This window comes from Crinia signifera, chromosome 2, assembly GCF_055691185.1.
Source record: "Crinia signifera chromosome 2, ASM5569118v1, whole genome shotgun sequence".
NCBI lineage: Eukaryota > Metazoa > Chordata > Amphibia > Anura > Myobatrachidae > Crinia > Crinia signifera.
This window is the reverse complement of record NC_139218.1, coordinates 350748133-350772466: the sequence shown is the minus strand read 5'-3', so window position 1 is coordinate 350772466 and position 24334 is coordinate 350748133. Positions and strand designations below refer to the sequence as shown.

The 24334-nt window shown below is 45.9% G+C and overlaps 1 protein-coding gene across 4 annotated transcripts in view; it reads right to left on the bottom strand.

The window, feature by feature from the left end:
• Window positions 1-24184, bottom strand: part of PROSER1 (proline and serine rich 1) — a 43222-nt gene extending 19038 nt beyond the window's left edge. For 2 of the 4 annotated variants that reach the window (XM_083169749.1, XM_083169750.1), the window contains exons 1-8: window positions 23852-24183; window positions 19912-20186; window positions 19141-19206; window positions 17532-17600; window positions 16023-16117; window positions 4269-4362; window positions 2186-2296; window positions 1463-1543 (exon numbers count right to left, since the gene is read on the bottom strand). In XM_083169749.1, the coding sequence (XP_083025875.1) occupies window positions 1463-1543; window positions 2186-2296; window positions 4269-4362; window positions 16023-16117; window positions 17532-17600; window positions 19141-19206; window positions 19912-19956 (561 nt within the window). In that variant the 5' untranslated portion in view covers window positions 19957-20186; window positions 23852-24183. Of the gene's footprint in view, window positions 1-1462; window positions 1544-2185; window positions 2297-4268; window positions 4363-16022; window positions 16118-17531; window positions 17601-19140; window positions 19207-19911; window positions 20187-23851 lie in introns of all 4 variants that reach the window. The other 2 variants (XM_083169748.1, XM_083169752.1) reach the window with 2 other exon arrangements.
• Between the last annotated feature and the right edge of the window lie 150 nt (window positions 24185-24334).

Sequence of the window (24334 nt, the reverse complement as noted above, 5' to 3'; positions counted from 1 at the left end):
TAACTTGCTCTGACCCGTTTTAAGAAACGTTTTAAACACCAGGTATAAGCAGGTTTTGCGGTGTGAAAGCAGCATTACAGACAATTCTGTCTGGAAAGGGTATAATGAACAATTACTGCACATATAACAGATGCACCCCTGTTTGTAATTTAATTCCTGTGGATTATAAAGAGTCCCAGAAACAGACTTTGACTGGCCCACTGGGGCACATGGGAAATCCCTGGCAGGCCCCACCTCCTCTTCCAATGTCAGGTTTCAGGCAAATTACTGTATAACTGGTTACTCTGTTACAGTAATTTACTTGGTAGAGCAGGAACATGCATGACCAGAACGGTGTTGTCTGCAGGCTCTCCAAAATGGTTGAGCACAACCTTTACGCATGGGTTCCTGCCACTGCCCTTCATGCCCCAGACTGAGGGCGGGATGTTCTAAAATCCGCTGCCCTGTATCGCCCCCCTTGCCAGTTACCGCATTCTTAATAATCGCATATGCTCTAGCACAAGGGACAGCTCTTGCGATAAGAGCTGTCCCTTGCGATGCGGCTCCGACGCTGGACTTCCGGGTCTGAGACCAGAGAATCAGTCTGCGCATCTGCAGAGCGCCGGGTCCGACCGCAGGACATGCTGGGAGGGATCCATGACGGATCCCTCACACAGCGCTGTGGAAAGAAGCCCATAGGCTTCTGCAGGGAATCACCAGCTGACACTGCGGAGGGGCAACAGAGAATACAGAAATGCGGTATAAACCCCCGATAACGAGGATTTTACCGCATTTCTGCTTTAAAGAATCCTGCCCTGACACTGCCCAGAACCATAGTGTATGAGAACTTGCACATACCTTCACACATGACCCCTTCCATCAGGTAAAAAATTATTTGATCCTGGACTTTCTGCTAGTTCGCCATCCCGTTCACACCTTCCAGTGTGGGTGGTGGGTGACGAGCTGCGGCTGCGCCCAAGGGAACACCCAGCGTTTCATAGGCGTTCCCATGGAAATACGGCAGTGATGCAGCTACCCCATACCCAGACATGCAGGGAACTCGCTGAGCCAAGGGGGGCTGGGGGCTTCCCTTTTAAAAATCAGTCTGGTTTAATCCGATCTGATGGATTGGGCTGACACATTAGGTGAAAACTGCCATCCGATCCAATGCGTGGCACAGTGATCATCGGATCAGATCCAGAAATGATATGTGCTGCACATATGATCTGATATGATGGAAGTCCTGGACAGTGTACATGGTGGAAGAGGTCATGTAGTAGGATCTTCCTGCAGTGGATACAGACTACGATGTGTAAAGTGCTCCGGCCTTATGGTTTATCATCTCCCCATTTTTATACCAAATAGGCAGACTTGATGGGCCAAGTGGTTCTGATCAAACAGCTTGGTGCTGGTAGTAGGAAATTCTTCTGGGTAACAAAAAGTTAACGTAAACTGGAAAGGAGATCATTTTATTTATACATACCGGTTTACATGGTCCAAGGATTCTAGCTGCAATTCCTTTCCCTTCATTCGTATCTTCTCCATCTTTTTTCATTGGAGTTCCCTAAGAAAAGGACATGCTAGATATGTATATGCATGTTTACCGAGACCTGTTTATACCCCCACTATCCACGTCGGCATGGAGCTGATTTTCTAAAGTATGGCGAGCACAGTAATCCACCGAGCCCGAAGCGTGGTGAGCGCAGCGAGCCCAGCGAGGGGTTGTGTAAAACAAGGCCAAAGCATGGTGAGCGCAGCGAGTCCCTCGAGGAGACATGGAATACATGTCAAGTAATCCATGTCCATTCAATATTTGCATACAATTTGCATATGATGCGATCTGAAGGGAAGTGCCGTTGTGAAACTACACAAGTACCATATTGTCAAACATATTATTTTTCTTTTAACAGTATTATACTTAACACAACACAAAAAACAAGGCAGTGCTTGGAGACGGCGATTGTCCGATGTGAAAGGGGTATTATTAAATAAACCCCTTGGAGAGAGATAAAGTTGAGAGCAATAAAGTGAAGAAAGAAACTACCAACCCATCACCTAACTTTCTTTTTCAAACACAGCCAGTAACATTGTGGTTAGAAGTTCATCGTCGTGTCAGGAGTGGGGGGTGTCATGAGTGGGGGGGCTTTACAGAAAACAACAGAAAAGGTTGAAGTTGTTATTCATAGTATAATTACAGTATTCTTACAGGGAATATGCCATGGAGGCGACTGGGTTTCCCCTTCGGGTATGGATTTCCAGGGATCATCCCACAGGAAGAAATCATAGCATTTGGGGCTTTGCAGCCACACTTTGCAGCCTGAAGGAAAAAGACACAGAGAAATATGCTTTACATCAAAGTGCACACAATTAACACAACAGAAGTGACAGGAGTGTGAACTGTGACACCCAATGGCCATGTTTTGCTCAAATGCATCTGTGGGGAGGAGGTGAAGAACATTTTCCAGACTTTGATAGGTTGAACTGAGTGAATCAGAGCATTGCAGATAGTAGGCTAGGCCAGCCATGTCAAACTCAATTTGTTTCCCCCCCTTATGGTGTCACACTGGGAGAGAGCACCCTAGTGACCGACATACAATTCAGAGAGCATCCGACTGACCATCACACAATACAGAGAGTTTCCTTAGTGACCCCAATACAATACAGAGAGCAGAATTCAGAACACCGTGCAATAAAGTGAGCATCCATGTGACCACCATACCGTTCAGACAGAATTTTAGTTACATATCAACACAACTACTTACCTGCCGTGGTACATTACAGATGCCTTTTCTCTTTGTATCAACCATGTGTCAGCTCTTCCTTCTTTCCTCCAATACAATGGATTAGACCACAGACTCCTTTATTCGTGCCACAGGTAGCGCTCAATGAAGTCCAGTCATAAAATGCATATCGAGAGCCAGAGGATCAAGTTACCCTCCCTCTGTCAATCTTACTGCATCATTCCCTATTTCATCCTTATTTATCCTACTCCTTTTTCTAGTCTAGTCCATTGCCCTCCTTTTGCTGCATCTCTATCATCTGTTCCTCCTCCTCTACTCTCTTTTCTCCATGGAGCACTGTATGGAGGAGCAATGTTCGGAGGAGCGCAGCACATGTAGAGATCTCTGGTGGTGAAGTGCATATACCAGCCCAATTACATTATGGAGGTGCTGGACTGCTGATCTGCCAACAGACCAGCACCGATCCCTTGCTGTTGATGGGAACAAGCAGGACAAAGAGGAAGGGCTTGTTCTGCAGAACAAATAAGACAATGGTTGTTCCCTAATAGAAGGCCAGATGCCAAGTATCATAGACCTCAGAGCACTGTGCAGCACTGAGAATATTTGACATGGCTGGGCTAGGCGCATGAATACTCATTGTTATACATTCACATACGAAAACAAGAATACATATATTAGTGTTCATTCTAGCACCCTGCATCTTTAAAATCCCTTGCAGTTCCTCTTCCCTGCCTGGGGTGTCGCTTTCTGCTGTGGTGCTTCTACCACAGGTCTGGTCTGTATATCACTGCTGGAATACAGACCACACTCTGTTATTAGGTCAACAGTGTCTAGGTCGATAATCAATAGGTTGGCCACTACTGGTCGACAGGCAATATGTAAACATTGTCAAAAATCAATACAGGCAAACGGTTGACATGGAAATAGTTGACCAATGTCATGGGCTCTAATTTATGAATATTGCAACAATACAGATACATGTATGGCATCTATTATCCAGTTTTTCGGTATTTAGGCAGGGGCATAACTAGACCTTTGTGGGATTCACCCTTGCCCGCCTCCCCACCCGCTGCTTTGTTGTGCACTGGTATCTCTACACTGTGCAGCATAAAGAGAAGCATTTTTATTAAAAATAAATAAATATTAGAGGTGTGGCCATTGGCAGAGTGCAGTGACCATGCCGTCCCCCTACTCATCCTTAAGATACTGATACCACCAATGTTGAAAGTTATGCTTAGGGGGGTATTCAATCTGAGGGTCACAGCAGTCGAGTTTGCTCGACCGCCGTGACCCAGTCCCGTTCTCGGTCAGCTCGACTGAGAGCATGCAGGCAGGATTCAATGTCCCGCCTGCTGGTGACGGAGAAAAGGGCGTGGCCACGAGTTGCGGCCGGGAAGAGGCAAGCTGCAGCCGGCAGCTCGTCACTTCCCGGACGTTCCCACGGGAGATGCTCGCCGGGGATTGAATACCCCCTTTATCTGATTTATACAAACGAAACAGTGACCAAGCTCAACATTCTTTATCAAGTGCTGGAAATAATGATAGTACCTGTTCTAGAATTCTTCTGCAGCGTTTTTTCTCTGTAAGGTTGATTTTGAACATCTCTTCAACTGGTCGATAGTTTGAAGCATCAAGTATATTTCTGAAAATATTATTTAAAAACATTTAATGAATTCTTTTTTTTTTTTTTTTTAAAGATCAAAACTAATTCAGGGCCAGCTAACCCTTCCAAAAAGTCTAGAGAATAATACATAAATTATATGCTCAAATATTTCTTAGTAATAAAGCACTGGAACGAACATTTATCTAGTTATGGCTTATTGGCCCACATATACTGCATCTGGAAAGTATTCACAGCGCTTCACTTTTCCACATTTTGTTATGTTACAGCCTTATTCCAAAATGAAATAAATAATTTTTTCCCCTCAAAATTCTACACACAATGCCCCACAATGTCAACGTGGGAATTTTTTTTTTTTACATTGTCCTTATGGGGTATTGTGTGTAGATTTTTGAGGGGAAAAAAATTTATTTATTCCATTTTGGATGAAAGGCTGTAACATAACAAAATGTGGAAAAAGTGAAGCGCTGTGAATACTTACCGAATGCACTGTACAAACTAGATATTTTTAATGCATCTATGTAGAGACTCAGATATGGCTTACAAAATGGCTTCTGTCCAGTTTGATTAAAATATGTTACCCAGTGTCATATAAGCATTTAAGTGGCAGTAACTTATTGAGCAATAATTGCCTCCTCATTCAGGCCTGCGGACGCTTTAAAGAACCAACTCCTCTGTTTCAAGTTATAAGAATTTAGCTATTTACTAATTTGGCTTTACTTGTTTCTTCAGACTGCATACTGTGGCATTATGTAGTGAGCAGGAAGGCAGCCACACTTTGATTCCTCTAGATAAATTTTGAAAAGGAGATAATGATGTATATGCTAAGAATACTGTATGGTTGAATTTATTTATTTATTAACAGTTTCTTATATAGCGCACACATATTCCGCAGCGTTTTGAAGAGTATAGTTGAACATTCACATCAGTCCCTGCCCCAGTGGAGCTTACTATCTATATTCCCTACCACATGTACACGCACACACAGACATTCACTCTAGGGTTAATTTTGTTGGGAGCCAATTAACCTACCAGTATATTTTTGGATTGTAGGAGGAAATCGGAGTACCCGGAGGAAACCCACGCAAGCACGGGGAGAATATATATACTCCGCACAGTTAAAGCAATGGTGGGAATCGAACCAATGAACTCAGTGCTGTGAGGCAGTAATGCTATCCATTGCACCTTCTGTGCTGCCCCTTAAATGGCACATCATTTGCTACTAATACCCCTTTTATACCAAAACACTGGGTCACACCCGGGTTTTTGGACCCAGCTTGTTACCTTTTACACTGCCGCAACCCCAAACCCGGCGCAGGCGGTTCCTGAGCCGCCACTTGGAGATGACATCATCTCCAAGCACCGATCGCTGCGCTGGGGGCAATTCCAGCACTAAGGTAATCTGCTGGGCTGCCCCCTGCCCCCATGCACCCCCCAGCCCTTGTCCAGGAGGTGAATGGATGCCGCACCCAGGTGCAGCGGACGATGCGGTCCGCAGGTTGTACGTCCCCCAGTGATGTAAACGGGAGCTGGATGACCCAGCGTACCCGTTTACACTGCCCTCTACCCAGGTCAGGACCTGGGTAGAAGTCCCGTGTAAAGGCACATGGCGTGACCCATTTACACCACCGCTGACACGGGTCTGACCCTCCGATGTCACGGGTTTTTGCGGCGGTGTAAAAGGGGTATTAAAGACCCCCCAAAAAACTCTTAATTGTGGGATTGTGGTTTTAACTAATGTTGAACTACACCAACTACCTTGAATTATGCTACTTTACGTAATTTGTTCTAAAGTGCATATAGAGGACAGAAGCAACATTATCAGTCCCCTATCAAGTAATTGCTCTGTTCTTGTTCGGGACTCTCGGCTGCAAGAAGCACCAACCGCACCCTCAAAATTTACTGATCATTGCCTTCTCCTCCCTCACAAAATAAAATAATAAAGGCCCATATACACTTGTCCGATGTGGGCCCAATTTCACCCGATTCCGACGGATCGGGCCTAAATGGGATGTATTTGACATTCGATCCAATGAGCGGTCCCGTGCGCTTCGGATCGGACCTAGAGATCTTACGTGCTAAACATATGATCGCCATGTTGGAACCCCTCCTGGTGGCAGGAAGCTTGCATGCAATCAAACGCCACATGTGATCCTGACACCTGGGAGTACCCGAGTGGCTTTAGGGGCACTGTATGCGACTTTTCCGAGGGGAGGAGTCACATAGTGTATACCTTAAGTTGTAATAACATTTTTTTATATTTCTCATTATGTTCAATTTTCATGAATTTTATAAGATTGGAACGTGAAAAGGCTGACCTGAGTTTTCCACCTTTTTCTGTGTCAATGTGGACACATGAGTCCCCAATTAGTGTACCGTGTCCCCTTACATTCGGGATGACGCTAGCGATGACATACTGCAGAATGCAGCGTGTCATGTGTCTCCCCGCATCAGCACGCGTGTACAGATGGAGCGCCTCTCAGCCAGCGCTGGGGCTCGCCACAACGCCCCCCACTGGCCAGCTGGCGCTCCATCTGACTGGGACGCGCAAGCCAGTTTCCTAGCAGTGGGGACGTGAACCCTGCCCGTCTCTGCTTCAGGGAGCCGGGCAGGGAGGTGGGATCGGGCGGCAGGGACCAGCAGGGAGCTCTGTAGTAATCCGGCGGCTGGCGAATCCACCACCAGCCCCTGCAAGAATGAAGGGCGCTCCATCTGTATGCCAGGTTACATCAGCATCTAATGTGTACCTAGCTTTACATGTCACCGATCAGGGATGAAATAGCGGCACTGATCACAACAGCAGAGGTATGATAATTAGGGTAAACATGCAGCTCTCCTGACAGAACAATTCTCTGGTGGTTATTACCAACTTTCTCACTGCTATGCAAAGCAGCAGAACTAACAATTAACTGTCCCTGTGGTATAACAGACAGCGTTCACCATAAACAAAGCAATAGAAAATGCAAAAACTGAGACTGCAAGAATGATGTACTGCAGAAAGGTAGGCAGCAAAGTGGAAGCAATACTGTATATGCCGGACTACATGGCAGGGAGTAGGAGGAAATAGTACAGAACAAGCTGCCTAATTTGTATGCTCACACACGTTATGTGACACCCCTGGGACTTGTGGTGTAGTTGATCAACAGTCATATTGACACTGATAAAATGTGAATATAGAAGTCTAATGACTTCTATACTTTCCTGATGATCTGGTGTCTGGTATGGCAGATCTGGTGGCTCCAGGGGTGTCTTCCAGGTCTGGAAATGACATTCTGATGACTTCCAGCTTATGCTGCGCTTCTGGTAGTGAGTATATCCTTAGCCCTAAAATACCGTCCTGCTGTCTAACCCTAACCTCCCCTCCCACAGCCTAACCATAACCTGCACACCCGCATCCTAACTCTCACCCTAGTACCTAACCTCCTGTCCCTTGCCCTAGTGCCTAACCCTAATCTCCCCTTGCTCACCCTAGTGCCTAACCTCCCCTCTCGCAGCCTAACCCTCACCCTAGTGCATGACCTCCTATCCCTTGCCCTAGTGCCTAACCTCCCCTTTGCTCACCCTAGTGGGTAACCCTAACCTCAAGGTAGAAGAGTAACATTATTGAAAATGGGACATGATGAAACAGGGTGCAGCCAACTAGTCCATAAACACCGCAGTGAGCAGGTATGAGGAGGTAGGGGGGTAGCAAATATAAATACATTACTCTGCACTTAGTATCATTTGTTGCTACTGATAACTCCCTCTCATACCCTAGTATTAAGCATGCATAGTGTACAGCTGATGGATTGGGTACTGTGTACAGCGGCATAGTGTGTGGAATGCAGGACAGCTAAAGGATGCACATAATCCTCTCCAGATCCTTAAGAAAGGAATGAGCGGAAATAAAGGGATTTTTGTAAGAACTTACCGTTCGAATCCCTTTCTCTGATATGGTCCTGGTGACACAGCTCAACACTGGGATGTAGGAGGGTCCGAAGGAGCCAGGCACCTATCCTAAAGCTTTAGAGGGTAGGCTCCTCCCCTACTGCATCCCTGGACTCTTCAGTTCAACTTTCAAAGCCACTGGAATACATTAACTCAGTACAAACGCCTGCACATATTATATGCACATTTTATAACAGAAACTGTTAACTTTTAACCATTTTAACATGAACATCATGAAATTCTGGCATACTTACTGAGCGTAAGGGAGGGATCGCTGTGTCACCAGGACCATATCAGAGAAAGGGATTCGAACGGTAAGTTCTTACAAAAATCCCTTTTTCTCTTTCAATGGTCCTGGTGACACAGCTCAACACTGGGACGTTCCAGAGCCGGTCCTTTGGGAGGGTACGCTCAGGTCTGCAGCTCTCAGCACTGCTCGCCCGAATGATGCGTCCTCCGACGCGAACTCATGGAACCTATAGAATTTGGCAAATGTGTGAACAGATGACCAAGTGGCAGCTCTGCAAACCTGCTCCGCTGTGGCCCCATGTCGGACCGCCCAAGAGGTAGCAACTGACCTGGTGGTATGCGCATTAATTCTGGCCGGTACAGGCCTACCCACTTTGGTGTATGCAAAAGCTATCACAGATCGCAACCACCTAGCAATGGTCTGCTTAGATGCAGGCCAACCAATTTTATGTACGTCATACAATACCAATAAAGTGTCAGTCTTTCTAACACTCTTCACTCTGTCCACATATATGCGTAAGGCACGCACAACATCCAAAGTCTTCAACTTGTCCCTTTTCTTGGAACCCTCTGGGGGTTGAAACACAGGTAGAACTATCTCCTGATTTAAATGGAAGGCAGAGACTACCTTCGGTAAAAATTGCGGCACTGTTCTCAGAACAGCCCTGTCATCGTGAAAGATTAAGAAGGGAGATTTGCATGACAAGGCTCCCAACTCAGACACCCTCTTAGCAGATGCTACTGCTAACAAAAACACTAACTTCCACGTGAGAAACTTAAAGTCAGCCGACCTCAAAGGCTCAAAAGGTGCCTTCTGAAGGCAATCCAAAACCAGTGACAGGTCCCAAGGTGCTACTGGTTGCTTGTAAGGGGGATTCAGTTTGGATACCCCTTGTAAAAAAGTTTGAATCTCCGGTAAAATGGCAATTCTTTTTTGAAAATAGATGGACAAGGCCGAAATCTGCACCTTCAACGACTGAAGGCTTAGGCCCGAAGAAAATCCATCTTGTAAAAAATCCAACATTTTTGATAATTTGAAGTGAGATGTGTGAGCTTTTTGCCTCTCACACCATCTAATATAAGTCTTCCAGACTCTATAATAATTTGCAGAAGAAACAGCCTTTCTGGCTTTTATCATAGTCTGCACTACTGCGTCAGAAAATCCTTTCTTTTTCAAAATGGCGGTTTCAATAACCAAGCCGTCAAAATCAATCGATCGGAATCCAGATGATTGAATGGGCCTTGTCTTAACAGGTCTGGTCTCAGAGGTAGACGCCATGAATCCACTGATAACCTCTGAAGCCTCGAATACCAAGACCTCCTTGGCCAATCTGGGGCCACAAGGATCACCGGGACCTTCTGGTCCTGTACCCTCTTTAACAGTCTTGCTAACATCGGAATAGGAGGGAATGCATAAAGAAGATTTCCCTGCCAATGGGTAGTCATGGCATCCACTGCCTCTGCTAGCGGATCTCTCGTTCTGGCATAGAACCTGGGCACCTGATGGTTGAACCTGGATGCCATTAGGTCCAAATCCGGAGTTCCCCACATTGCAGTGATCTGGTGAAACACCTGAGGGTGTAGGCTCCATTCTCCTTCCTTGAGCTCCTCCCTGCTCAGGAAGTCTGCTTCTATATTCTCCACTCCTGGAATGAATATAGCCGATACTGCAGGAACATTCTGTTCCGCCCATAGAAAGATTCTGGACACCTCCCACATGGCCAATCTGCTGCGTGTACCTCCCTGGTGATTCAGATACGCCACAGCTGTGGCATTGTCGGTCTGAATCCTCAAGAGGGAGTTCCTTAACCTGTCTCCCGCCAAGGAAATCACTTTCCAGACAGCTCTCAGCTCCAAGATGTTGATTGGCAACGCTGATTCCTCTGCCGTCCACAGGCCCTGCAGCCTGAGATCCAGGGCTACTGCCCCCCAGCCCCTGAGACTGGCATCGGTAGTTACTATCAACCAGTCCCAGGTCTGTAATGACCGACCCCACTGAAGGGAATCTACCTCTGTCCACCATTTCAAGGAGTCCCGAGTGTCTGCGGACAGCACTATCAACTCCGTCTTCATGGTCAAAGTGTTTCCTGACCAGGCTGACAAAATGTTCCATTGGAATACTCGAGAGTGGAACCTGGCAAATTGAAGCGTTTCGAATGACGCCACCATTTTCCCCAGGAGTTTGAGGCACCTCCATACTGACAAGCTCGGAGCACTGAGGATCTCCTGAACTAGATTGACCAGGTCCCTGGCCTTTATCTCCGGGAGGAATACCCGATGGAGATGGGTATCCAGTATGACTCCCAAGAACTGGATCCTCTGTGATGGTACCAACTGAGATTTTTGTAAGTTTAAAATCCAGCCGTGAGCCTGCAAAAAACTGATGGCCTCTTTTAAATGACTTTGAAGCAGTGTTGCTGATTCTGCTTTGAACAGGAGATCGTCCAAATAGGGTATTACTGTGATTCCCCTGAGCCTCAGCACTGCCGCCATCACAGACATTATTTTTGTAAATACCCTTGGCGCGGTTGCTAGGCCAAAGGGTAACGCCCGGAACTGTAAATGCAGGTCTCCTATGGCAAATCTCAACAGCATCTGATGTTCCGGGTGAATGGGAACGTGCAGATATGCGTCCTGGACATCCATGGACGCCAGAAATTCTCCCTGGTCCAGACTCAGGAGTACAGTTCTCAAAGACTCCATTTTGAAACGGTCTACCCAAAGGTGAACATTTAAGGACTTCAAATTTAGTATTGGTCTGAAAGACCCGTCTGGTTTGGGCACCAGGAACAGCGTGGAGTAAAATCCTTTCTTCCACTCTGCCCTGGGAACCGGGACTACCACCCCTTTTTCCAAAAGGGAATGAGCCGCTCTCATAAGAGCTGTGCGCAGGAGCGCCTGCTTTGGTATGGGTGTGGGGATGAACCTCTTTGGAGTCCGCCCTCTGAAAGGGATTTTGTAACCCTGGGTAATAATCTCTAAGACCCAGGTATCCTGGTCTAGAGAAGCCCAAGCGTCTCTGAAGTGTGTAAGACGCCCCCCCACCTTTATCCCTGCCGGGCTGATCCCCTGGCAGTCATGCGGAGGGTTTTTCCTCTCCTTTAGAGGCAGGCTTCTTATTGAAAGAGCCAAACTTGGACCTTTGGGATTTGCCCCTGGAGTTCTGGAACTTTCCCCTGAACGATTGTCCCCGAAAGGACGCACCACCTCTAGGGGAGGGCCGAAAGGACGGCCTAAAAGCAGCAAATCTGGATGACTGCTTTGTTGAGGAGGCCGGCAGAAACGTACTCTTGCCGCCTGTGGCTTGTTTTATAATCTCCTCAAGCTCAGAACCAAAAAGTAACTTTCCCTTGAAAGCTAACATTTCTAAGGCCTTTTTGGACTCATTGTCCGCTTCCCAGGCCTTAAGCCAGAGTACCCTCCTGGCATTTATGGAGACTGTGGATACTCTGGTAGCCATTTTAAGAGCTTCCTCCTCTGCTTCCACCGCATATTCTGCAGCGGCCTTAATCTTTTCTGCTACCAGCAAAGCACCGTGGTCAGCCTGCAGCATGGTGCATAGCTCACCAGCCCACTCTATAATGGCCTTAGAGACCCAGGCTGAAGCAATAAGGGGACGCAGGGTAAACCCCACCCCTTCAAAAATAGCCTTGAGGTTTCCCTCTAGCTTTTTATCCACAGCATCTTTAAAAGCTGCACCACCCTGTACAGGTAATACCGTAGCTTTTGATAAGCGTGCCACAGAAGCATCCACAACAGGCACCTTTTCCCAGAGTTCAGAATGAGACTCCGGCATGGGGTACAGACTAAGGAATCTTTTAGGCATCTGTAGCCTCTTATCTGGGGTTTTCCAAGCCCCTTCCAATAGTTCCTGTAACCCCTCATCTGAGGGAAAAGTAACAGCCTCCTTTCGCTGTCGCTTAAAAACACCCTTAACAGGGGTCTTATCCTCAACAGACAGTTTTAACGCCTGTTTTACAGCCACAATAAGATCCTCTATACCAGCAGCAGAGGTCTCTTCAAAATCATCACCCTGGTCCCAGGGTGTGTCAGTATACTCTCCTTCCTCTTCCTCTAACACATTAGGCATAGCATAAGACCTTTTAGGGGTCCCTGTAACCTCATCCATTTTGTCCAGTATTTCACTGAATCTGTTGATCCCCTTAGCAGTATCCTGCATCACCTGAATAAGTGCAGGATCTGCCTGGGTAAGAGGTAAGGAGCCAGACGACTGCTGAGATGATGGCATAGGTCTCTGTGATTCTACCAGCACATCACTCTGCCTGTCCAGAAGCTGCACCAAAGCGTTTACCGACCTGCCTAGGGCACTGGCCCACGCAGGTTCACTCTGCTCTCCCCTATGGTGTTCACTGCCCATGGGTCTCACATCAGCGCAAGTAATACATAAGCCCCCCTTGGCCATCTGCTCAGGGACAAACTTTTGTGTGCAAACATTGCACGCGCTCAGTGCACTAAGGACTCCCTCCCCCAAAACCACAGCCTGATGCTCAGACATGATGCAAGTGAAGCGTATATATATATATCTCAATATACACAGTGCAAACAATTGTACAAGCGTTTATACAAAGTCAATGCACCCAATCACTTAGCTGTCTGTAGGTTTCAACTGCGGGGAAGCGATGCCCAGGAAATCCAAGTCACTCTGCCAGGATCAATAAGCCAGCTCAGCTCCGCTGCAAGCGTTCTGAAAGGCGCCAAAGTCAGAGTGAAGGAAGAGACCAAAGTCCCTGCTGCTGCGGGGTCCGTGACCTTTTGGCGCCAACCACCCCCAGCTAGCCGCTCCTTAGGTAGGATTTCCTTGTTCCAGTATCTCCCCCTCAAATGGGGACCACTTGGAACATGCCTGTCACAGCGCTGCTGTCCTCTCAGTCAGGAGCTCAGCGTGTAAGCTCCGCATAAAATGGCCGCCGCCATCACGGAGCGCCTGTCCCCCATGATCCCCACCTAAATGTGGAGCCGGTTTCAGGCTACTCCGGAGCCCAGGCAGCCTCTTAATAGAGGCTGTAAGCGCAGCACAGGGAGACCAGACAGAGTCTACCCTGTGCACAGAGAGCTGACAGGACGCGCTTCTGTCAGCTCCTGCTGCGCTAGCAGTGTGAGGATTCACTATGAAAATCCTCACACTGTGCCTACCTAGCTAGGGTAATAGTTAATAAAATAATAAAAAAACCCTAACTACTCTAATTCTTCGGCTGCTCCTGCAGCCCTTTAGAATAGCACCCACTCCAGTGGGCACCTAACACGAACTGAAGAGTCCAGGGATGCAGTAGGGGAGGAGCCTACCCTCTAAAGCTTTAGGATAGGTGCCTGGCTCCTTCGGACCCTCCTACATCCCAGTGTTGAGCTGTGTCACCAGGACCATTGAAAGAGAAAATTATCTTCCTACCTGTAGTGATCATTGCCTAATAGGTTTTAAACCATAGGGAGCAAACAAACCATTCCCTATAGACAGTGATGCAATTATATCAGTCAGGATTATAAACAACAAACTTCTTAATTGCTCCTGTGTTTATTGTCGTTGTCCCTTTGATAATATAGTCATTCGTATAGTCTCTCTGCTGGCCCTAAAAAAACTGATGTAAATAGTAAACCATAGAAATAAATGGGGTGCCTCAGGACACTCGCAGGGGTGCCTTGGGTTGGTGGACCAGGATCAATTCATATTATTTATGGCCAATTAGCACATAAGTGCCCCTTACCTACAATTTCTTTGCCAGCGGTCCCATGCTCGTTTACAGGGGGGGGGGAGGATACATGCTTGCTTCCACAGGGGTTAAATGCTCGTTGCCGGGGGTGGAAAAATACATGCTTGCTGCCATATGGGGGTTAAATGCTTGTTGCCAGGGGCAATACATGCTTGCTGCTACAGAGGTTAAATGCTCGTTGCCATGGAGGGGGACACATGCTTGCTGCCATAGGGGGATGAATACATGCTTGCTGCCATAGGGGTTAAATGCTCATTTGCCATGGGGGGAGGGGAGATAAATGGTCATTGCACAGGGGAAGATTAACTGGGGGTGGATTCGGCGCTGCGGAGGCGCAGAGTCTCTGACAGTATTAGAGACCCAGTGCCCTTCCAAAGATGGCCACCGCAGCAGAGGAGACAGCCACTAGAGGTGCAGGAGTACTTTTAGCATCTTCTCAATGGCGGTGGCCACTTTTGGAGGGGCACAGGGTCTCTGTTATAGTCAGAGATTCTGTGTCTCCACGACGCCGCTCCCCCAGCCGCCGAGTGCCTAGAGTATTGTGCTCAGTTCTGGAGGCAATATCTCCAGAAGGATATAAATACATTAGAGACTGTACAAAGAAGAGCAACTAAAATGGTGCATGGCCTACATCAAAAAACGTACCAGGAAAGACTAAAAGATCTTAATATGTATACTTTAGAGCAGAGAAGGGAAAGGGGGGACATGATAGAAACTTTCAAATATATCAAGGGCTTTAACAAGGTACAGGTGGGAGACATTCTTCACAGGAAGGGGAGCAACAGAACACGAGGACATGCACTGAAACTAGAGGGAGGAAGATTCAGGGGAAATGCGAGGAAGAATTTTTTCACAGAAAGAGTAGTAGATAAATGGAATAGCCTCCCAACAGAGGTGGTAGACGCAAATACAGTAGTACAATTTAAACATGCTTGGGATAAGCATATTGATATCCTTACAAAAAAATAAGGATCAAATATGGTTTGAGGTAACATGTTTAAAAAAAGGGGCAGACTAGATGGGCCAAGTGGTTCTTATCTGCCGTCAAATTCTATGTTTCTATGTTTAATGTGACATCACATACACAGGATAACTGTGGGCATAAATAAATCTTATGTACGATTGCTTCACATCCATGAGCATCATTGTGGTGTGTGAAGACGTTTGTGTTTTTTTTTACTAATGATGAATACACACTAGTATTTTAATCCCTTACTTCTGGCAATATGCATTGGGCTGAATAGGCCTTACCTGGAAGTCATGTAGCATAATGGGGGAGATAACCATCAATAATACCCATAGCAACAATAATAATATGAACCTATAACCAAAGCAACAAAAATTGGAGTGTTCAAAGTAATGCGGCGATTTCAGGGCATTTTCTAAGCGATGTAACTAGATCATTTAGAAAATGCCCCTTGATCGCTCCATGTGTAGGGGCCATAGCGATAGCGATGCGCGACTGCACACGCCGCTGTTGCCCGGCGATTTATATCCAGCATGCTGGATAAATCTAGTTAAAACGCCAGTCAGGGCCAGTGTTCTCAGTGGAGAACACTGGCCCTGACAGATCGCTCAGCACACAGCACTGACACATTGCTGTGTGCTGAGCGATCTAGCATCGCTCAGCACACTCCCCCCTATGGACTAGCAAAGTAAAATAAATCAGATTAATTAGTGGTGTAGATTTACACAGAGACGGATATTCAGTTTAGTTCTAGACCCACTGTAAATAAAACCCCATTTCAGGAATAAGATATAAAAGGTCCAAGGACTCACACTGCCAGCAGCTCCAGGGCACTCAGTCTGTCCTTACTAAAGGTGAAGCAATTCAGTATATTCACAACTTTGGCTGCAGGTATAGCAACCATTTTCTGACAAAAGAAAAACACACAATGTTATAAACACCAGTAGTTGTTATTTCTTAAATGCAGTAATGGTTTATGAAGCATGTAATATAGCAATCACATGTGTTTGGTTCTAAGCCAATTGCATTCATATAAAAAGACAGTCGTTCTGCACAAATACAGCGACTGCCGCCCATAATGCCTCCTGCCTCACTGATGTAGGTGGTTCTCAGTGAAGAGCGAGAGACAGCGCTCTCACGATCAGGAATGCCGGTTAAGCTCACAGTGCCCGCCTCCTATGAGTTTTGGCAACAGGGGCTGTACCATATTCCCCCTACAGATTGGGAATCAGCCTTTTAAGAAAATTTTATTATTTCAGATGACGCACAAATGGAAAAACCTGAATACTAGGAATAATGACATCAGGAATAAATTCCCACATTGCAAGCAAACGTTTAGAGCTTTTAGTGCATGAGTTTGCATTTAATTTAGCCTTATTTTTACTGACAATTGCCAGTTGTTCTGTGGGAGGAATGGTATTATTTGCAAAGCCAGTTGTGTTTTGCAATTAATATTATTTAGCTTTTAAATTTTGACACGATGAAGCTTCCACTTTGTAATTATTCCCCATGGAGCCATCTTGTTTAAAGGGACTTTGGGAGGTATTCAATCTGTGCAGATATTTCCCAACAGCGGAAATATCGGCACTCACCTATTCAATGCTGCCATTAACGACCGCATTGAACGGTGTCAGATCCAACTTTTTGAAAAGTCAAATCTATTTTGTTGGAAACGGCCGTGGATTGTCGAATTCACATGTCGTTTTTCAACCATCCACTTCTGTTCTCACCGATCCACTGATTTTCCAGCACTCGACAGCCGGAACATTGAATTCCGACTGTCGATGTGCTGTCAGACTGGATGAAAATGGCCCGGGATCCCGAATGTTGGTATACCAGATTGAATACCCCTCTTTAATTGTGATGTCTATTGTGCAATTACCAGCTCACAATGGAAATAACAGGAAGCATTCAAAGAAACATATTTCATTTATTTAAATAAAGCATTTTAACTGTGGATTATTACTCTATTATTTTTCGTTATTTTGGCAATAATAATAATAATACAAAATACTAAAAGTTTTAATAATATGTTAAAAATTACCATCCTGTCTTGGAAATATTTATTATCTACTCAAGTCTCTTAATGACAAAGACCAGTGCCATCCCCAAAAACTCTTGAGCTGTATCATGTGACCTACTCTGTGGGCAGAGACTTAATGCCTGTGCCATCAATACAGGGCTAATAAGTTACTGCATTGACAGCTGAAGCAATCAAAGATGTCATTGCCCTCTCTCATATCACAACTGCCCTTTCATATAATTAATGTCAAGTTCACTACAAAGTTGATATAAAAACATTAAAACAGGAGAATACTTACATGCTGCAAGGCTTTTATTGCCTTCAGCTGAGGCTCTGCCCAAGAGAAATATCTTAATAATTCAATCACCTAGAAGAGAGATACTGTTAGTCTGGGTAGTAATGAGAAGTACAATCTCCAAGACAGGACACCTATCCTGTTCAGATGGGGCAACTTAGGTAGGGCCATGAGGGAAAAGCATTCTGTTTTATTATGCATAGCTAATGTACCACACATTATGCAATGTGTAAATACAATTCTCTAAGACTTGCCACAAGCGAGTAACCGCACAAACCAGATCTCACAGAGCGCGCAAATCTACCCCCCTGTACTACATATGTTACTAGGTCTTTGGACAAGACCCAGATTTGCTGCACCTAAAAACAACCTCAAAGGTAGAGCGCAATACTGAAACTAATATCACCAGGTCTTAATAACCCCCTGGTTGTTTGTCACTGTCCACTTTATCACTTTTTGAAGCTTGGTGCATCTGTCCCTGTAAGAGGCGGTACTGAGGATGATTTGTTTCTTTACGGCTCTTACTAGGACTCGATTAGGATATGGTATGAGGTCAGGAAAATATAGACACACTGCTGTGTGGACAATGTGCCTGATGCAGAGGTAGACGCAGCTGCTTTGTAAAAATAGGCTAATGTCACAGGTGTCTCTGATCCGCTGCTGCAACCCAAGAGGCAGAATCAGACCAAGTGCAGAAACAGATTACTAGGAATGTCTGGTCAGTGGTCGAAGTGGGGCGGTATACGGGGGTATGGCATACCCCCACTTTAATCTGAAGATAAAAAAAAAAGTTTTTTTTCCCCCTCAGGATGCTCTCTGATCACTCAGCAGCACATATTGTGCTTTTGTAATACCCCTGTACAACGGGGCAGTCTGGCAGGGGACGTTGATGGACAGGGGGGTGTCCGAAGGTGCGCACTATATTCACTCTTTACTTTTCCATACCCCCACTTCAAAATTTCCATACCCCCACTTCAAAATTTCCACTTCGACCACTGTGTCTGGTGTAATCACTCAGAATGAGGGCAGGACATCTGCAGCTGAGGGCTGACACCCCCAACTGTTTTGCAGAACAGTCACCATTCTAGGCCCTAAACGGCCACAGCATGTCAATCATTCTGCGGCTGAGGGGGAATGTCACCATCACCTGCACAAGCTCAGTACAGATCCTACACATGTTCATCTCTGATGTTTTTTGGATTTGCATGTAAACCATTGGTTTTATATACAGTAAATCTCTGTGAAATCTGGCGTAATGTCCCTTGCCTGTGAAGTGTATATTTCCATAAAGAATGAGTAGAAGTCAGGAGAGCAGCACTGGACAGTTCCCCCTTTAGGGTAACTCACCCATTTAGTTGGGTATTTATCAAATTGGGGAGAGATAGTGAAAAAGTTGCTCAAAGTATCCAATAAGCTTCTGCCATTATAGCAGCACAGCCGGTAAAATGAGTTAGTAGCTAAATTATTAGTATGCGCAACCTAATTGATAAATCTGCCCACAGAGGGGCACCATCCCCCCCGCCCCTGTGAGTTCTCAATTGATTGAATAATTTCCCATTTGTTATGGAAGTGTTCAGATTGTTTTTATAGTCTGTATGCTTTCTAATATTACCTGTTCACAGGAAAAATATCCTTGTGCATAATCCAAGGCCTTGACTTTATACTCGGTCATCACCGCCTGAAACCAGAAAAGTCAACAGATCGATCTATTTCATTAGAACTCACACTCAGGCCTCAAGACCTCTCTCAAGCGCAACAACAGTACTCAGCCATTTTATATACCATATTTGAAAAGGAAAGAAGACTCTCCCTTCCGCCTGCGCTATGAGATAGGCATCCTGCCCAGACTCCTCATCCTCTATTGGACAGCAGGGACACAAAAAATCACTATCGGTTATGCCTAAACATGGTGGGATTTTCACTATTTTCTATAGGATTTTGACTGTATAGTTAAAATCGCACTGCAAGTACACAGCACGACTCAGATGCGGTCGCAAAGCGGCTATTATGCAACTTGATCAACTTACTGCACGTGCGTCTGAGCCGCAGGATGCACATGCAGCGAGTAAATTGCAATGGACGGCCGCAACGCAGGATTTTTTACAAAGTTAGTTACTGGAAGACAGCATTTGGGGGGGGGGGGGGGGGGGAGTGGTCGTCCAAATGCAGGCATGTCACAAGCATTCAGATGGTGTCTTTTGGACCAGCTACAATCTCACTTGCTGCAATATACAAAAAAATTGTAGCGCTAGACAGTATTAAAATTACAAATTTGATAATGACATATCATAGTGCACATGCATATTGGAAATCTCAATTGCTACTACTACAACAAAGTCAAGGATCAAAATATGTTAAACAAATGCTTTTTATCCACCCATACCTTCCTGACTTCATCTAGCACCATCTCAAATGATTTCTTATCCATGACGATGCTGGTGTCCACTCTGCTCTGGGTACAGCACAAAGTCTATTATTTGTTTTATGTGTCCTCTTCAGCTACTGCGTGGCGTGAGCTTCAGTTACTGTTTGATATCACCAAACCTCAGATATAACATGCCGGACCAGCTGTTACAGATCGCACATAACACGTCACAAAGGTGGAGAGCCCATGACTGTTACATGCAAGGCTGAGTGCTTTTCCAACTCTGGTTTAATCTGAAATATAGAAGAGAGAGCTGGTGAGGACATACAGATTTGCTGCAGCAGTGGTCCGGGCAGGGCCATCTTTTTGTATGGGCTTAATGGGCACTTGCCCAGGGGCCCCAGGTGTACAAGGACACTATGCTGATAGCTGAGGATCCCCTTTTTCCAGGGATACCAGAATTTTGAAAATCGGCCCTGGGGAACTGGACATATCTAACTTCAAAGCAGCAGTCCACATCTGACCTGTTAATTGCAATTCCCAGTCATATTTCTCAGGTTCTCTCTGACACTAGCGGCTTGTCTCTTTCATGCCCAGAACCAGAGATATCAGCCTTCCAGCAGCCGGTCCCTGCTCCAGCTCCAAACGTCTGGTGTACAGTTTTATATTTTTGTCAATGGATTGCTCTGGCTCCTGATCTCTGATCCCCAAGTTCCCAGCACCTCCTGAAAGTTGGGACTCTAGGTTTTAATACTATTGAAGACTAAGAAATCTACTTCCAGATAATGGCAATATCTGCAGTCAAACAAGCTGCCCTTCCACCGGAAAATGACAAATATTAAGCCCACTCCATTATCCAACCCTCCCCTGCGTATAAAACCTCCCTGGAAGTCATGTACAAGGGACCCTTCATTCAGCTCAGTGCCCCTTCCACATGTTAGTGTTCTCCCTCCCACCACCTGTGCAGTAAAGGAGTAATTAGCAGAAGTTACTTGAATGGAAGATAGAGCACCCCCTGCCACCCGTGGGACATCAAAGCTGCTGCTGATAGCACCCCCCACCCCTAGGAGGGGAGAAGGGGTAAGGGCCCCAGTGCATTGCTTTTGCCCAGGGGCCCACACTGCTGTTAAGACGGCCCTGGGTCCGGGAAGAGATGCCTTCATGAAGTCACCTGTCCACCAGACTAGATACTGTTTGGATAGAGATTTAGGGCCTTATTCTGATTGGATTGCTCCCCCTTGCGTTCACATGGGGGAGTGATGTTTAGCGTCTGTGCATGTGAATTTATACACAGGTGCATACGCTGGATGCAAGCAGGCACGGCAAACTGCTTGTTCGCTGTCCCGTTCGAACCTAGAAGTGCGGGCGGGGGGCAACGGGTTGCACCCATGGGAATGCACAGTGTTTCATGGGCGTTCCCATGTAAATGCGTCTGTGGTGCGGGTGCTGGGGGCGGGCAGCTGACGTCCGCCTACTTCCTGTACAGGGAGCACTCCAATATGACACCAGAGAGGTGTCTTACATCTGTGTGCACCTTCCAAATCATCTGATTTAGCCGAATCAAATGATGTGGCCCCAGCACCCAAGGCTGCAAATGAATGTTTATGCTAAACATCCATTAGTGGCCGTGCAGGGGAACTCGCCGAGCGGCATTTCATCCACACGCAACACTGCAAATTTCGCAGCATTGAGTGTAGACCAGAATAAGGTCCTTACTCTTTACATCTACAATGGAAGCTGCTGCTAGTTTGTATGAACTACTGCTGTTGAATGCATTGATGCTTTGTTAATGAGATAATAACAATGGGCCTTATTCTAGTTCACTCTTTCTTACAAAATCCTTCTTAGATGGACAAAACCATGTGCACTGCAGGTGGGGCAGATGTTACTTGTGCAGAGATAATTAGATTTGGGTGGAGTTTTACTTCAAAGTGAGATCTATATTGCAGTGTAAAAATAAAGCAGCTAGTATTTACCCTGCACAGAAACAAAATAACTCACCCAAAGCTAATTCTCTCTGCACATTTTACATCTGCCCCCTGCAGTGCACATGGTTTTGTCCATCTAAGAAGGATTTTGTCAGAAAGAGTGAACTAGAATAAGGCCCAATGTTACCATAATATTTGGATAGTATCGTTAAGGAGGCAATAAATATTATTGTGTACAAGCAAAAAAGGGTACTTGTTTCCTAGCACGGCCACAATCGCGGCCATCGGGTGTAATTTTTAGTGGCCTGCGACGCGACCGACGCGATGCCCACGATTTTTCCATTGAAATGCATTGAAAACAGTGAAAATCGCGTCGGTCCGGTCGTATGCGGCCAAAAATGCTTAAATGGTCCACACGCGATGGCCGCGATTTCCCCATAGGGAACAATGTTAAATGCCTAACTTTACCCCCGATGACCGCGATTTCCCATAGGAAACAATGTTAAATGGGTCAATTTACCCAAATCATCATAGGGAACAATGGTAAATGGTAATGGTAAACCCCAAAAAACACCCCTGAACATTGACATGTCCCCCCAAAAGTATTTCACGCCACCCCGCGATCAAGCGTGGCGAGCGCAGCGAGCCCGCGAGGGGCGGCGGTACGCGTCCTCCGGCCTTTTCATACCCCCACTATCCACGTCGGCGTGGAGTTGAGAATAGAATAGTGTGGCGAGCGCAGCGAGCCCGAAGCGTGGCGAGCGCAGCAAGCCCCGCGAGGGGACGCGGATACCTTCACAGGTAAACGCGTCCCTTCGCGGGCTTCACAGGTATCCGCGTGCGCTCGCCACGCTTCGGGCTCGGTGGCTCGCTGCGCTCGACACACTATTCTATTCTCAACTCCACGCCGACGTGGATAGTGGGGGTATGAAAAGGTCGGAGGACGCGTACCGCCGCCGCTCGCCACGCTTCGGGTTCACGTTGATCGCGGGGTGGCGTAAACTACTTTTGGGGGGACATTTCAATGTTCAGGGGTGTTTTTGGGCCATTTACCATTGTTCCTATGATACTTTGGTTAAATTGAGCCATTTCACATTGTTTCCTATGGGAAATCGTGGTCATCGCGGGTAAATTGAGGCATTTAACATTGGTCTCTATGGGGAAATCGCGGCCATCGCGTCTGGCCCATCGCACCCAATTTTTTAGTGCATGCGATGGCCGCGATTTTACACGCGATGACCACGATCATGATCGTTGTGGCCGTGCTAGGAAACAAGTACCAAAAAAAGAATTTTAATATGCAAAACATTTTTATACTTACACACTTAGTTAAGGGTCTATAGTAAGCTCCAAAATTAAACATTTTCAGATTGAGCTATGGAGGTAAAATGCATAGTTTTGTGGTTACCGAACATTCCTCTGCACCTACTGGCATAGTAGGCAATTCAAAATGGGCTCCTTCTAGTTTCCGCTTTTGCCGAGTACAAACATAAGTACATTTAAACTGCAAAAGCCCACAGAAAAGCATAAGTCTACGTTTACATGCAGATTTGGAGATTCCTCCTTGACAGGAACTGATTGGATGGTACTTCATACTCCACTATATCACTTTTGAAGGAAAAAAAAATTTGGCGGCAATTTGATGACATTTCATTTTTTATCATTTAAAAAGATGATAAAAAGCAATTTTTCACTGAAATAAATGCTTTAATCAAATTTAGGATTCATAAAATAACAAGGAATGACAGTGATTTGCCCAAATAAGCTTTGGAATAAAATAGCAAATGTAATTAGCAAAGTAAATATGTTGTGAATTTGCCTCAGGGGACAACACTCACCCCTGTTTTAGTTACCCCATTTCCCCCTTATATTACACCCAGTATTCATTTTATATGCAGTAAATTAAATAATATGTTAATTTCATCCAAAACAGTAGGAAATTAACCCTGATAGGATTTTGCAGGGGGCATATAATACATTGGTTTATTGCTATAATACATTTCATGCAGATAAGGAATAATACTACTTACCTCTCTTATACTGAATGAGCATTGTACATGTCCAGGGGGTTATTAATACTGGGTGTCTGCAGCCCAGGACAGGGCTGATCAGTGATCTAGTCTCCTAATAATACATGAGGGTAGTCACACAAGGTCCCAGCAGTGCCACAGTAACGCAGGAAAGGCTGGCATGCAGGGCCCCGGCACAGAGATGCCCACACAGGGTCACAACACAGCAGTGGCACAGAGATGCCCACACAGGGTTACACAGCGCTGATGATTACAGTCAGTGAGTGATACAATGTATCAGAGGCTGCACTGGAAGACTTCCGGAGCACGCACAAAGCCTGGGGGCCCTGTCTGGGGGTACTGTGACATACGATTGTTCTGTCGCTTACTGAAACACAGCACACAGGCGTATGAGGTATTTCTAAGTGGCATTAGGACACACAACACCTTACCCGGCTATTCAACTAATAACTCCCCCATGTTATATAAATAAAATAATAATGT